At 41.0% G+C, this 16,943-nt stretch overlaps 1 protein-coding gene across 15 annotated transcripts in view; it reads right to left on the bottom strand.

Annotated features, from left to right (window-relative positions):
• Nucleotides 1-10,273: 10,273 nt before the first annotated feature.
• The window catches only part of LOC147738019 (uncharacterized), a 520,426-nt gene continuing 513,756 nt past the window's right edge, over nt 10,274-16,943 (bottom strand). For 14 of the 15 annotated variants that reach the window (XM_086951565.1, XM_086951560.1, XM_086951626.1 and 11 more), the window contains one exon: nt 10,274-14,935. In XM_086951565.1, coding sequence (XP_086807691.1) covers nt 11,788-14,034 — 2,247 coding nt within the window. In that variant the 5' untranslated portion in view covers nt 14,035-14,935 and the 3' untranslated portion in view covers nt 10,274-11,787. The remainder of the gene's footprint in view (nt 14,936-16,943) is intronic. The other variant, XM_086951555.1, reaches the window with a different exon arrangement.

A 16,943-nucleotide genomic window follows, 5' to 3' on the forward strand; every position in this document is an offset into this window, starting at 1 on the left:
AATCAGATCTTTAAAGATGGCGCTCGAAAATGCAGAACGTGAATTCCCGACACTTATCGTGTGCGATTCTCATTTATGCGTCAACTCTTACAATAATAAACTGCAGAGCTGGATTGAAAACGATTACAAAGATGACACAGGTGCCACAATAAAGCATAAATTGCTATGGAAAGAGGTAGCTCTTTTACAGAAAGAACTACAAAAGACTCACGTGATACACGCACAGAGTCATCAACGTGATGGCGTTCACGTTGCAGGGAATTCATTGGCTAATACAGCCACAGCGGAAGCAACTAAACCAGCTTCCGTAGCCACAAAAAAGCGTTCAGTAAAATACATTGACGGGGAAACCATGCTGGCAGTAAAAACGACCGTAAAAGGCGACTGTGCAGCACTACCCGTGAACTATCCACTCAATTATGCATACGTACTCGATGCAAACTCCGTTCCTTTTGCTCGAATCCCTGGAGTGGGGGATAGAGTGATTCCAAACACGAACAGGAGAAATGTATTAATAGCAGACGCACACATGGGTGAAGGTCCAAGGCACTTTCAGATGAAGGAATCTCTGACAGAATTACAATCAGAGTACTGGTGGCCGGGAATGAGTGTACAACACCAAATATATGTAAACAACTGTGAAAACTGCAACAGGGATCGCAGTAGTGAACGATGCTTCCGGCTACCAATCAGAAACAGCGTAACACTGTCTACATCCCAACCTGCAGCGTCCTATTAATCATTAAGACTAAAAGCACTTAAAAAATGTGGCCCCAGCGCTCGGCTGACGCCAGAACGGTTATAAAAGATTTGCGAGTCTTTATCGGCACATACGCAATTACCACGTTCCATTCTGACCAGGGTCCTGCTTTTAGCTCTCGGGCTTATGGGGAGGCCATGGCCAGCATGGGAATTGGGTTGCGGTATTCTTGTCCGTCGCACCCCGAAGGGAATAGTGTGGTAGAAAGAAAAAACAGAGACATAAAGCGATCTATAACAGCGAAGGTATTAGGTTCAGGCGCTGGGTGGGTCAAACATTTAATAAGTGTCCAGACCAGTCTTAACAATTTGCCAAGAAATTCTCTAAAAGGTTTCAGCCCATACGAACTATTGTTCGGAATTAGAATGAACATTCAGGACCTCGATAGTCAGGTGTCAGTGGTACAAGAAAAAACAACAGACTTTGATGTAAAAGATCGTTTGGCTGTTTTACAGGAACTGAATGAAACAAGAAAATCCTTAAGCAACATAAAGTTAAAGCAACAGCCAGATACCACTGACAAGGCACCACAAGCAACAGCCCCAGCAAGGCCTGTCTGGATTCCAAAGATTGGGGATCTAGTCAGAGAAAAAATCGCGGTGAAGAAGGAATTTGGGCCTTCTTACAGAAAAGCAGTACCTGTCTTGGCAGTCACCGGAACAAGATCAGTAGTACTACCGCCTCTTGCTGGTAAAAAGGAGAACAGAGTTGTATCTATCGACCTGGTAAAACCACAAGCATGTGGCCTATAATCAACAGTAGGCCCAGTGGACTCCCAAGAAACAACAGAATACCCAAACTTGCAACAATCCAAGAGGTTCAAACTGAAAGACTCATCACATTCGATCAGCCTGCAGTGCTCAATGAAGGACTATGCAATAATGCCATGGAACTCGTGCCTCTTGAAACACAGATTGAAACAGTTCGTCAAGAAACACCAGTCTACAATGATGTGGCATCTGAATGTGCTACCGAAAGACAAATTGTGAATATAATTCCAACAATTGACAGAACTGCCTCTGGTTATTTCATCGACTTCGACAACTTCTCTGAAGATCAAAATGACCCCGAAGTGATGCCAGAAACAAAAAAGAACTTTAAAGAAAAAGAAACAGAACTCTTTCAACAAATCAAAGAATTATATCTGGATACACCATTGATTGAGCATTGGATTATCTCAGGGGTATTTATACTCCTACTATGCCTAATTTTAGTTTTAATTTTAGGAAAGTTTATTACAATTGAATGGACACAGCAAGTCAGAACATCAACTTAGTCCTCAAACCACACAGATCATCCCACGTGAAGAAAAGAGAACTGTCAACAGTAAATGTCACAGCCATTCCGATACCTGGTGGGGTAGTATGGGAGAAAACTGACTATGAGATCTATGGTCCGGTCGAGATCCTGAAGTATCCTCATCAACTGAAGGTTTCCTTGAGTGACTTTGTAAAACCTAGTACATTCTCTGATGATTGGGACTTTGAAAGTATTAATAATATGATGTCTGATTTAGTAATGTCAGCTAGATTCACAGATCATGATTATTTACAAGGTTCATCTAGTTATGAGCAAAACTTCTGCTACACACATTATGGCAATCATTATTTGCATAAATCTGCTCAGCCTAGAAATGTTTTTATGTATAATCAATGGGAACATTGTGCAACACCACCTAAAAGCAGTTCCAAAACATTCTTTGAGAAATTCAAATACTTCTCAGGGTTTAACACCAGTAATGCTGAAACGTTTTATTACAAACTGTTAGATAAAACAGGAATGAAAACAATGCTGACAAATTCTAAATTGATATATTCAGAAGCATTTTATGAAAAAATGATGACATTTGGTTTTGATTATTGGAAAAATAACATTGAAACAAAAACGATTTGGGGTACAAAAGATTGGCAGGTACAAGGCCTTGAAGCATTATTCAGAACCTGCATGATACCAGAACAAATGATGTTTTTAAATGACACAATTCACCAAACTTCCTGTCTTGGCCTAGCTAAGATCAAAGACCTAAACAGACAGTCTATACCAAAGCCAATACCTGAAAATACAACTACAGATATTGAGATAGACGTAACTAAAATTTTACATTTTAACAGAACACATCCTGATTGGAAAAAGTGGTTAATCTGGCCTATTGACACAAACAACTGTCAAGATAGATTCCTGAACAAAACACAGGGGTTAACAATGACCAGAAAAGACCCTAGATACTCCCAGAGACAACATCCAGGGATAATAACAACATACAGTGTAGGGAAACTCTGCCTCGAATGGCTAGGATCATCCACACTGGCTGAAATTAAGCAACACTTGTCTTTACTAAAAGATGGTGCTGATTTGCGTGATTTCATTCTTGGACCACGCAAACAGCGTCAAAGGCGTTTCATAGCGACCAGTATCTATGCTGTGTACAACGAGGCTTGGAAAGTCACACAAATGGAAACAGCTGAAAAAATACGAGAAATTGATCGTATTAATCTGGAAAAATCACTTTCTGTAGTGGACAATGGGTTAATGACTCTGTCCTCCAGAATATATTCGTTGGACAATATTGTATCTTCTGCCTTTGACATAATAGACAGAGACTTGCTAATGTTACAACATGGCCAGTCACAATTACGTTCTATTGTACAATTAGGCTGGACGCTGCAAAATCTTCGTTCAGGCTATGTGCCTTGGCGTTTAATCAACACAACGTCATTGTTTTCCATCTTTAACCTTACTGATAAACAAATCAGCTTGGCACAGAAAGGAGCAGACTATAAAATCCTGAGCATCGAAAAACTTGAGAGATTACCATTGACAATGTCAGAAAATCCTGTCATTGAATGGATAATACACGGGATTATCACAATTCCGATAACAACTTTCCAATTTAAAAAGTGCCTTGAATACATACCTACTGGCCAGTATGAACGATTGGGTAAAGGTTATGTAAAATCAGAATGGAAATTACCATACACACATTCATGCTATAGTGACAGCGACAAAAATGTATTTCTTAGTGGTGAAAACTGTAAACGTTCACTAAGCGGTATACTTTTGTGTCAGGGTATTAATTTACACGGAGCTTGTGATGGAAATTCTAACAACCTTTCATGCCACCAGCTTGTCACACCTGCAACGCAGATAGAGCCTTTCTTTATGCAACTCGCAAATGGGAGTTACATTCTAAGAACGGATCAGAGATGTTGTGGCCTTGTTCCAGGGAAAAGTTATCTTGTAGGAGTAACATCCATGGTCAAATGCTGTATGCAAGCATTGTTCCCGAGCGGGCCTGGAGACATGGAGACTCCCATCTGGCCTCGTCTGCAATTCTCTTCTATACGAATTGATACTTTAAGCAAAATGAAATCTGTGCTTTTACAGACAACAGTGCCCATCACGTCATCGAAAGAGACGTATGATCTCCTAGTTGCAAGGACAGCTACGGAGGTTCATGACCTATTATCAACAAATTGCCCTGTGCATTTCGTAGAAATATTGAGCCAAATTCTAAACATGTCTAGTGCCATAGGCATCCCAGGCATATTTAAGACGATTTTTACAGGACTGCTAACACCGTTTCAAGCGATTCTGGGAATCGTTCCAAACTTTGTCCACTCTGTCTTTGGCGGCATACCCCTATTTTTGGGACTTGTGGCAGGGATTTTATTTTTGACCCTCCTGCTTCGTTATGGCAAGCCGCAGCTCAGACATGACTCCTATGGGGATGGAAGAAACAATCCTAGCAATGCGCTACCGGGACAGAATAACTAGTGCCCTTGGATTGGCCAGGCTGAGAGATCTAAACATGACCTGGTTTCTTTCATTCGGACCTATATGGCAGAACTGTATCTTACCGGTACTAAGATGTATGCTATGCGGAGATGAATGCGTGTTGGACATCTGTCTTGCACTCCAATCAGCAGTACCAATGGACGTCGATACTTTGCTCAGTCCGATAACGGCTCACGCATTGTGTTGTCCCCAGCGGCTACCAATCCTGATGACGGCATTCGTTGAGACTCCTGTGCTACGACTAGGTGGTAACAGTGGAGCAAGTGACCAAAGCAACATCATCCAGGTACGACCATCTGTGAGCATTGCTGATCCTGACTACGATGACAGCAATCACTCGCACACCTGCCAAGTTACAGCGCTATCGAATTTGGTTGAACTGTCACCTGATTTTGTAGACCAATTCTTTGAGAGCCTGTCTGATATGATGTTCTCACCCGAACAAAAACAATAACTTTAGAAAAGCATTCCGACTCACAGCTTTCTCATGAATTCTGAATTCGGCCTTCAGTTTTGAATAACAAAAACTGCTAGAAGCATTGGAACTCTATTTGCCCCGTTCAGCAAGAATTCTTTTGAATTGAACATTTTTTAATATTCACCCTTTTTTTGGCACGAAAAAATTATTTGCTTAAAGTAGAACTATTCATAGAGAACAGAAGCTTCGACTTTTATTTCTACATACACCTAGAGACATGATAACCTTACACCAGCCTCTAGCACATTTTTACTGCAATGCATTTATATGTGATGAATTATCTCACCCTTCTTCTGTATTCAGAGATATTTAATGTGTAATTCTTCTTGCATAATCGTTCATTGATTTCATATGCTATAATTTTTGAATGATTTCTATGCTTTCGAAAACGTACAGTACCTAAAATTTTCACGTATGACAAATACGCCTATTTCAAATGCATATATGTATTTTGGGGTGGGCAATGTTACACATGCATCTTATTGCTCTAGTTTTAGTAATTTGATGGACATAAAATCGTGGAGTGGGTGTTGCGTGCTAATCTAAGATCCTGATCGATACTGTGACCTTATGTCCCTAATGGCTATAAATCCATTTACTCCCTATATTGGCATAACCGTTCAAGTGCAATATTCAGAAACTCATCTCTGGCCTCACACGAACAGAGCCACATTCCAGGATAGCTTTCTCTGCCACTTCCTTTGCAACCAATTAGTGCAATGACAGAGCAGAAGTCACTATCTAAGATTCCTAGATTAACACTCCGAGTTCTTCAACAAGATAAAACTCAGCAACCTGGGAAAGCCCCGCTTGCTATGTTTTGATTAGTAATAGAACTCTAATGAGCACTGATAGACGATCACTTCCTAGTGACATCTTTTATTGACGTCTTATGTCCAGCAACTTGCGTCAAACCAGGCACCTTTCAGGTATAAATACTACCAACGTTGCCTTAAGCAATTGCCTGTTGTACGCCGCCTGAAGCTGCTGTCATGCTGATGATACCATAGCTGCTATCGCTACTGCTATCGCTGCTACCCAGCGAACGATGGTGTGGTGAACTTAGGAGCTGAACAGCCGTCCCCTGCAAGAGCCCAGCAGATACAAGCTGCCCGCGGACGCTGCCCATCCTCCTCCTCCTCGACGCGCTGAGAAGAGACGCTGCCTTTCTCCTGCAGAGAAATCCAGCTCCAGCGTTTCTAGTCTACCCTCGCGGGTGACTGGGATATCGAGTTCTACCCTGAAGGAGATACCAGACCTCCATCATTCAATTCAGAGGTATGGTGTTGACTAAACCCTTAGTGAGAATTCTTGAAGCAAACCTTGGCAAAACCAACTTAACTTAAAGCTACTTACTTACTTCCCTTCCACGTGTTAGGCTTAGGTCAGGCACACTGGGGTAGGCGTAGTTAGAAGCACCAGTTGAGTATTTTAGCCTAATGTATATATGACTGTATATATGTTTTATTCATTTTAAACCATTGTATGGCTAAGAAACCATATCAATGCTTTTACAGTATTATTTCGCAATCCTTATCTTACTGTACGTACTTTTTATAATAACAAGTCTTGAAATTGTGGCAATTCATTTCTCTTGTACGAGAAGAAAGACTGTTCAATAAATGTTACCCTTTATTGACGAACGCCCGTCTCTCTATCCTCTACATATTGTGAAAGTAATCTGCACAAAGACTGACTGAGTGAAATACCTGTCTATTGTTTCACACGACCCTAGAGATCGACTCTTGATCTGAGGAGCAAAGTTGTCATGTTGCACGGTTGTTGGAAAACTGAATCCCTTCTTATCTGTACCAGGGAAGCTGATCACTTCCTATTCAGAGAAGAAAGTTTTCAGTGATCTCTGAGCTAGTTGGTAACAAACCCAATTAAGTCTAGCATAGTCAGTAGAGGCCTGGAAGATCCGCACTTCTACGTCGATACTACTGTTTATGTTATTCCAATGCGCCGGGCCTATTGGGAAAATAGGAACTACACTACAACAAGAGTATTTAGAAGGGAAACCCTTAGGGTAATTATCACCGATCTCTGTAGCAGCTATAGCTGCCAAGATGTCATCATCATTCTTACTGTTGGACCTTGTAACTGCTGCTACTACATATGTTGCTACTGCGGTCTTTGCTGCTTCATCAACAAGACTGTTGCCAACAGCGTGTACTCCTACACGCTGGTGACCAAGAGTATGAATTACATTTACGAGAAGCAGACATTCTTTATTTCTGCGACTCAAACCCATTTCATCTTGTGCTTAATTGTGCTCCCTTTGGAATCACGATAGTCATTCTGAGTCCAAAAGAATACATTTTTATTGAAGGACTGAACACAGTAATAAGAGTCACTCACAATTAAAGTAGTCACACGAGGGTCAGCAAACTTCAATGCAAGCACTAGAGCACAGTTTGAGAAAGGTGTGTCAGGGCAAGCTTTGTTTTTTATAGTCTATTATGGTCAAATTCCAATCACACGATGGTTCATTTTTTTGTTTTAATGAAGGTGTTACTATATTCGTGATAGTACGTAGGAGAACAGCCAACACTTGTTTCACCCCTTACATGGCCATCCTGCCTGGGGCTTCCTCAGGGTGTTACGAATCAAGTTGAAGAAGTATATCTGGTTGTTCTTTTCTGTGGATAAATAGGGATTCCTTGATTTTGGTGTAATGCCGGTACGAGTCGTCTCGTGCAATTGGAATTTTTCCATAATAGACTATAAAAAACAAAGCTTGCCCTGACACACCTTTCTCAAACTTTGCTATAATAGGGGGTTAGGGGTTTCCCCATGCCGAGGGCAAGCTTGACAGAAAAGAGGGACCATTGCTCAATAAACAGCTAGTAAGGGGTTGGGACATTTTACCCCTCATTCTCACTGACCCAAGCACTAGAGCACGTAGCTCTGCCAACTGGGCGGTACAGTCACCTAATGTCTGCATGTGCACGACATCGGACTTGAATTCTCCATTCACCATGGTACCAGCCACGATTGCGCAGGCCACTGAATAAGAATGCTTAGATCCTATTGCCGGTTGCGCCGAACTGTCAGTGTTAATGATACAATGGTAATCCTCAAGCGTGCGCATGAACATAGGAGCAGGATGAACAAACTCATACTGTAAGAACTCCTGAGTTTGCAACGAAGGGGCAAAGATAAATGTGACATCCGGAGATGTCAACGAAGTTGCCCATTGTATCCAATTAGGATATAAAACTTTAGAATTTGGTACACTGGCTTTCATCACTGCTTCAAATGCAGTATAAGGTGTAACAACCAACATGTGTTTTCCTTGTGACTGCGCTCTCTCTTTTAGAATCGCCATCCAAGACTTTCTCGACAGAAGAAAATCGCTTTTCAGCCGAAGCGTACAAGTGTGACTTGTAAGCGATAGGCACTGTGTCTCCTTCATTAAACGTCAAGTACGTGAAACCCATGGCACCAGGCACAATTCTTATTACCAGGTTAGTGTGGTTATCATGAGTCAATAAGTACTAAGATTCAAGAAGATGAGACTGCAAAAATTGCAGAATAGCTGAATGTTCAGGCAGCCAGCATGACTTGGTAAAAGTTGGTTGTATCAAAGCATATAGAGGTTTGATACGCTGGGCATAATCGGGAATATAAGTACGCCCGAAATTCAAAAATCCCAGCAAGGATTGTTTTTTCAGAGTTGTAGGAGACCATAAACATGCACATTTCTCCAGGAAGTGAGGTGCAAGACCTCTACCTTCATTGTTGAGCCCAGGAACAACACTGGGCTCAACAGTGAACTCCGCAATGTCTGACTTTGCGAAAATAAATTTATAACTGAAGTCCGCAAACATAACTATGTTGCGGTCAATGCGACACAGATGCGGCCATAATTAGTCGTCCATTAGATAAATATCATCAATGTACGAGTACGCATTAGGATCAATGCCATCTAACAAAGAGACGACACGTGCGGCAAAGACACCTGGGCTGTATTTATAGCCCATGGCCAATCTTTTAAATTGTTTTTGTTTGCCACCACAAGTGAACACTGTCCATTGACTACTAACGGAAGACAGGTTATGACTAAAAAAGCCATTTGAAATGTCTCGTGTGATTTTAAATCTTTTTCACATCAGACTGTTAACGAGAGCTGAACTGTGGGTGTTCTGTACCGCACATGTACGACAACGTGAATTTAAATGTCGATAATCCAAAACCAGAAAACACAAGAATATGTCTACACCCAATTAATTTCCAAAAACGTATTTCAGATCATAGGAGAATCACAAACTTATTGAGTTTGACCCGGTATATTTATTTATACCTGTCTATTTCGAAAAATAAATTCATTCTTCTTTTGAAAGTTTCGCAAAAAAGGAAAAAACTGTACATTCAATACATTTAAATTCCAACATCTAACTATTTACAAACAAAATATTTACAATTCATATACACAATTATCATACATTCCACAAAAAATTCACTATACAAACACAAACAATTGAAATTTTCAAAAAAGTGAATCTGAATTCATAAAGAATGAAGAGACAAAGTCAAAAGGAAGGAGGACATCCTAAAATAAGGAGGACTTTTACAACCAGCCAGAGCTAGTTTAAATGCTTAGTGATATTGATTGCTCCCTCAGATGTGCCGACGCATTTCTAGTCTGAGGAAACCAGTTCCCAGACTGTCATCAGGGCTTTGTCACTTTTCTGTATAAAATGCAGAAACACAATAAAGTTTGAATTATCTAGCTTGAAGCCTCTATTCTTTCTGGTATTGCACTAAACGATCTTAAATATGTACCTGTGTGTAAATATTCACAATAATAATAATAATAATTTTGATGTAATTCAAAATGTGAACCTTTTCATAAATCTCATGCTTGAATTAACCTATAACACATTCGTATAGGTAGGTTCATCCATCACGCCTGTTAACCGGAAAAGGTGTTGAGGGTATTGTGGACAGATACGAGCACTAATCAAGACTTTGGGCGCCATGTTGCGGGAATTCTGCTCATGCACAGAACTATGCGCAGGAAACCAGGACCTGGGTGTATTGTGGTGTACCAAAAATCCACCTCAGTGCCCAGAACCCCTATCCGACTAGCAACAGTGTCTCATTCATTCTCCGTACTACAGCGAAGCTACCAATGAACAAGCGACGTTGGGACCTCTCAGGAATAGTTGCAATCAAGAACACTCTTTTGTTTTTACTCTCATAAATGTCCACAATGTGAGTAATCAGAGTCAATGTATAGTTTAAAATGTTTATTTCTACTACGTGCTCTAAGATGCAGTATCTTTGCTAACATAAGTAAAAAGATGCATAAAATCAATACAATCAACATTGTTACAATTCCATAAAATACAAAGGGAGAAATCATATTATAATGATAGTGGAACCAGATCTATAGCGCCTTGTGTACCACCCTCCCCTTGCTGGGAGCTAGGTATTATAATAATAGAAGTTCTCTAGGTTAAAACCGGGAACCCCATACCTCCAAAGTCAGGTGAAGTGAATCACATCCCAGATCAGCACAGCTCTTTGTCGATTGAAAGGTTTTTTCCAAGTGCTAGTCTCATGCATGCAGTGCAATATTAAAAGCACCTGAGTTTCAAAAATGAGCAGCTCTGTTTGTGTTGTGTCTAGAGCGTGGACCGATCAACCTGCATCAACAGCATACATTGTTATTTTAGCATTGAACACTTTGTGCAGACTTGAGGTCGCAGTGTGAGTCTAGAGATGTGAAAAACAGACCATTCTCATGTGAAGGAAAAGCAAGCTGTTTGTCTTTATAAAAACAGAGACATGTAGTGTCATGTGCAAAAACAGCAAAATGGCGTTTGAGCAACTAACTCACTTATGCTAATATAGCAATGTGTGCAGGCAGAATCGTATTCATCCCTACACTTTTACAAGTAGTATGAACAGGAACTCTTGGATGTTTTTCTTCGTAACTCTTCACCGCCAAATAAAACCCGCCAGTGTTTCTTTTCTTTTATTCCACATTGTGCTAGTCTCCCAGTGGATTTCCTGTTATATCACATTGTTTTTTTCAATGTGTACCGAAGTGAACAATCACTGGGAACAGACACTTTTACTATTCTACAAATCTTTGGTTTTCTTCTTTTCATCTAGTCGAGTCTTTATTCAGCTGGTATTTGAATATCCCACATAATTATACATATTTTTCCTGTAATTCCTTCATTTCACAATAACTGCACTCTTCTGCTCCTGTCAATGCCTCAGATGAGTCAAAATTATTGCTATTGTTATTAAGTTCTTTCTGAATTCACTGCATCTCTAGGATTATTTATAAGGAAGGTGTGTGTCCGCTGAGGCTCTGTAGGATCAGAAATTGACAAAAGCTCATTACACTTTTAGTGCAATTGTACGGTTTACCCCAGGTCTGTTCACAATTGACAAAATCACTTCTGACATTCATTGCAATGCTCATTTTTACTCTGTGTATGTTAGTTGATGTATTTGTAGGTTTAATAACTGACAGAAGATATTCACACATTCACTGCACCTGAAAGGCTTTTTCTCTGTGAGCATTAACTGATGAATCCTTAATGCGAAAGATTTCCTAAAGGTACTTCTACACTCACTACAGTTGTACGGTATTTACAGAGTGAGTGTAAGCTGATGTCTATATAGGCTTGATAATTGACTACATTTCTTCACACATTCATTGCACTTGAAGGCTTTTCTTCTGCGTGTGTTCGCTGATGCCTGTTTAGGATTGATAATGGACTTCAGCTTTTCAAGCATTCATGGCATTTAAAAGATTTGTTTGCCCTTTGTGAGCTCGCTGATGATTTCTTAATGCTGAAGAGTAAGTAAAACTACTGCCACATTCATTGCAATTATATGGTTTTTCCCCAGTGTGTATTCGCTGATGTCTCTGGAGGTTTGTTAACTGGCTGAAGCTCTTTACACATTCACTGCACTGGTACAGTTTTTCCCCTGGGTGTGTTTTCTGATGTGTGTGGAGGTTTGATTGTCCCCTAAAACTACTACCACATTCACTGCAATTGTATGGATTTTCCCCAGTGTGTATTCGCTGATGTCTCTGGAGGCCTGTTAACTGACTGAAGTTCTTTACACATTCACTGCACTGGTATGGTTTTTCCCCTGTGTGCATTCTCTGATGTGTGCGTAGACATGTAATTTGACTGAAGCTCTTCACACATTCACTGCAATGGTATGGTTTTTCCCCTGTGTGTGTTCGCTGATGTGTTTGGAGTTCTGCTAACGTACTGAAACTCTTCACACATTCACTGCAATGGTATGGTTTTCCCCCTGTGTGTATTCTCTGATGTGTGTGGAGCTGTGAAATGTGATTGAAGCTCTTTACACATTCCTTACAATGGTATGGTTTTTCCCCTGTGTGTATTCTCTGATGTGTGCGGAGACATGTAATTTGACTGAAGCTCTTCACACATTCACTGCAATGGTATGGTTTTTCCCCTGTGTGTGTTTGCTGATGTGTTTGGAGTTCTGCTAACGTACTGAAACTCTTCACACATTCACTGCAATGGTATGGTTTTCCCCCTGTGTGTATTCTCTGATGTGTGTGGAGCTGTGAAATGTGATTGAAGCTCTTTACACATTCCTTACAATGGTATGGTTTTTCCCCTGTGTGGGTTCGCTGATGTATTTGGAGTTCTTGTAACTGACAGAAGCTCTTCACACATTCACTGCAATGGTATGATTTTTCCCCTGTGTGTATTCTCTTATGTGTGTGGAGCTGTGAAATTTGATTGAAGCTCTTTACACATTCCTTGCAATGGTATGGTTTTTCCCCTGTGTGTATTCTATGATGTCTATGGAGGCTTGATAATTGACTGAAGCTCTTCACACATTCCTTGCAATGGTATGGTTTTTCCCCTGTGTGTGTTCGCTGATGTGTTTGGAGTTTTGCTAACGTACTGAAACTCTTCACACATTCACTGCAATGGTATGGTTTTTCCCCTGTGTGTATTCTCTGATGTCTATGGAGGTTTGATAATTGACTGAAGCTCTTCACACATTCCGTGCAATGGTATGGTTTTTCCCCTGTGTGTGTTCGCTGATGTGTTTGGAGTTTTGCTAACGTACTGAAACTCTTCATACATTCACTGCAATGGTATGGTTTTTCCCCTGTGTGTATTCTCTGATGTGTTTGGAGCTGTGAAATTTGATTGAAGCTCTTTACACATTCCTTGCAATGGTATGGTTTTTCCCCTGTGTGTATTCTCTGATGACTATGGAGGTTTGATAATTGACTGAAGCTCTTCACACATTCCTTGCAATGGTATGGTTTTCCCCCTGTGTGTATTCTCTGATGTCTATGGAGGTTTGATAATTGATTGAAGCTCTTTACACATTCCTTGCAATGGTATGGTTTTTCCCCTGTGTGGGTTCGCTGATGTTTTTGGAGTTCTTGTAACCGACAGAAGCTCTTTACACATTCACTGCAATGGTATGGTTTTTCCCCTGTGTGTATTTTCTGATGTGTGTGGAGGTTTGAAATTTGACTGAAGCTCTTTTTACATTCGTTGCAATGGTATGGTTTTTTCCCTGTGTGTATTCTCTGATGTGTGTGGAGGTTTGATAATTGATTGAAGCTCTTTACACATTCCTTGCAATGGTATGGTTTTTCCCCTGTGTGGGTTCGCTGATGTTTTTGGAGTTCTTGTAACCGACAGAAGCTCTTTACACATTCACTGCAATGGTATGGTTTTTCCTCTGTGTGTATTTTCTGATGTGTGTGGAGGTTTGAAATTTGACTGAAGCTCTTTTTACATTTGTTGCAATGGTATGGTTTTTCCCCTGTGTGTATTCGCTGATGTGTTTGGAGGTCTGTTAACCGACTGAAGCTCTTTATACATTCATTGCAATGGTATGGTTTTTCCCCTGTTTGTATTCGCTGATGCTCTTTTATGGTTTCTAATTGGCTAAAGTTCTTGACATATTCAGTGGAATTGCACGATTTTTCTCCTGACCGTGTTTCCTGAAGGGTCAGCATAGTTAATAAACGACTTGCGTTATTTTCACATTCCCTGTATGTGTGTGATATTGTGGACGCTTGATTTCCGATTTAACAATAAAATGCAAGACTCATTAAATACCTGCCACATTCATAATATCAGTAAGGCTTCCTTGTGGGTGATTGCATCTTTAGAATGGATAATGGCTTCGCATGCTTGCGGGTAAAGCTTAATCTTCGTTACGGTAGGTGCAAATTGGGACAATACTCTGTACTTCAGAGAGCAGATCTCCGCTTTCCTTTAGCCTTCAGTTGTTAGGCTCCACTTCGTTGTGCTTTTCCCTGGTGCCTGTGGTTTGGCTAGAAAGAGTTTGCAATACACCTAGAGCACTGAATGCTGGTCTGTTGCCAGTTTCGATAGCGAAGCACTGCTCTAGCCACATCATGATGGTGAAGCGACTCGTAATGTGTACAGCTACTCCAAAGAGTGTCCCGGGGCAAAGCACAGGTCACAAAAAGAAGTAAATCAGTTTGTTTCAAACATGGACAAAAAGCCCAGTTTTCAACCTTTTTTTAAACATTATCATGTTACTAACAGCTCAAAGCTGAAGAGGGAGTTTGTTCCAAGCTATGGATCCCAAATAGACACGAGACCTTCCTCCATCTCTCATACCGGCCTCATGATCAAAGCAGGTCAGCAGGTGGTTTGTCAGTTTTGTTGTCTTGGTTTTGTTGAGGTCATTTCTTCGTCTTGGGGAGTCGAGGTGCAGAGCTCAGACTCGTACACTCACTGAATTGCCTTTGACTGCTTCTTCCTGGATCTGTCCTCTGCCTCTGATTGCACTGATGTTTTTGGAGCTCCTTATTTTTGACAATTTGTGCTGGTTTGATGTGTTATCTTCATTATTCATAATCAGTCCATGCATTTAAGACTTATTTTCTGTTGGATGTAAAGAAATGCAATATTACTAATTGTAACTGTAAAGAATGTGAATACACAATATTTAACCAGCTGTAGAAGACATCTCTTCTCTACCATATTTGAAATTTAGTAAGGAACATTTTAGCATACATGGATATTTCATTAAAACTGTGGTTGAACATGTCACATTGTATTTACTTCTGAAAAGGCGGTGATTTACCATTATTCACAGAGTAACTTACTAAAGAAAGGGCAGCAACAGAGCACTCGTGCTACAGGTAGAGTTTTAGGTAGATATACATGGACAAGATTTCATTTAAACAAAACAGATTGTGGAAAAAGAGAGGACTCAGGAAGCGCTGCCGTTAATTCAGGTTCGGGAAGTATCTACCAAAGGTAGCTCTTCAGAAAGTGTATAACAAACGTAACTCTTCAGGAAGTATTTAACCAAGGTAACTCTTCAGGAAGTGTATGACAAAGGTAACTCTCTAGGAAGTGTATAACAAAGGTAACTCTTCAGGAAGTATACATGACAAAGGTAGCTCTTTAGGAAGTATATATGACAAAGGTAACTCCAGACACCTTTTTCCACAATGCTTTCCTGTTCACACTGGATCAGATAAAATGTCAACTCCCGCCTTTACCTAGCAGCTTATTAAGAGTCTTTCTATAAGTGCGACGGTCCTCATGATCGCGGTATCCGCGGTTGCGGTCCAACTGCCACCATCCAGGTGAACTGACCGCTGTATTATGAGTGTGGTGGTGGGACCGCCCCCCGCCAGGATCAAGGATCCCGCTGTGGAGGCGGTCTGCAAACACCCCGAATATGTTGGCAGTGCCGATTCCGACATCGCCGATCATATTACGGTCTGCATATCCACCGTCCTTTTCCCTGGCGGGGACCCCGACATGAAAAGGATAAAGGGGATGTACGACATTACAACGCATGCTTTTACATCGCATGCTTTTACAACGCGGTTTTTACATCGCATACCATTACAACGCATAGTGCTTTGGGGCGCTGGATAGTGAATAGTTTAATTTACTATTGCAACTCCAGTCCCCGTTGATAGTAGGGAAGGTGTTGGACAGTAAATTAAACCTATTCCCTATTTTAGAGCGCCTCCCAGCGCAATGCGTTGTAATGGTTTGCGTTGTAATGCCCGCGTTGTAAAGGCACTGCGTGGTAAAAGTTGCGTTGTAAGTGATGTTTCCCGGATAAAGGACATGCAGGTAAGGGGGCCCTCACTGGGCCCGGCCGATTCTGCTCCTGGGGTTGCATGCGGGGGGCACATGTTGTGCCACCCCATGGAATTGCATCCTTGTCCCTGCACAGTGTGGAATGCATCACATGGTGCAGGAACGTGCTGCAGGCACTCTTAAGGTGGTGGTATGCTGTTTAGGTTCTCTAATGAGCCTAATACAGCCGCGGCGAGACCGCTGCTGCACCGCCCACCCACCCTGGATTTAGGTCATAATCTGGCGGCGGGTTCTCAATGGGCTTGCCAGTCTGCCTGGTACCTCTGCTGTGGTAGTCCCATTGGAAGACTGCCACACTCGTAATAAGCCCCTAAGTCACCTTCAACACATTTTACAGCCCTCCTGGCTGAAGCATTTCTGAATCCTTCTAACCTGGAAGGCTGGAGCATTATCCTGAGTTGAGGTGGATTTTCTATCAGCGTAATATATATCCATCTCCCTTGAACTATTGACTGATTCTGAACTGAATGACAACTTACAAAAGTAAGACTTTAGTTCTTCCTAAACTAGTTAAAGTTAAGATCCTGTGGTATTTCAATCAGCAGCTCCTTCCAGGGTTTTTTGTAAAACAGAATGAGGGGTTAATCTAATGGCCCGACTTTATGTTGCGCACACAGATTTGGCAAACAAACATTAAATCATGTAATTTATTATTCAACGATATCAGTCATTTATTCCTTATAGAGAATCCATCACAACCAATAATTTAACTGAAATATCAAGCATCCAACAGATGTGTGAATATTAATAATTGTTTTTGTTTTTC

This window comes from Lissotriton vulgaris, chromosome 1_1 (assembly GCF_964263255.1).
Source record: "Lissotriton vulgaris chromosome 1_1, aLisVul1.2, whole genome shotgun sequence".
Lineage (NCBI taxonomy): Eukaryota > Metazoa > Chordata > Amphibia > Caudata > Salamandridae > Lissotriton > Lissotriton vulgaris.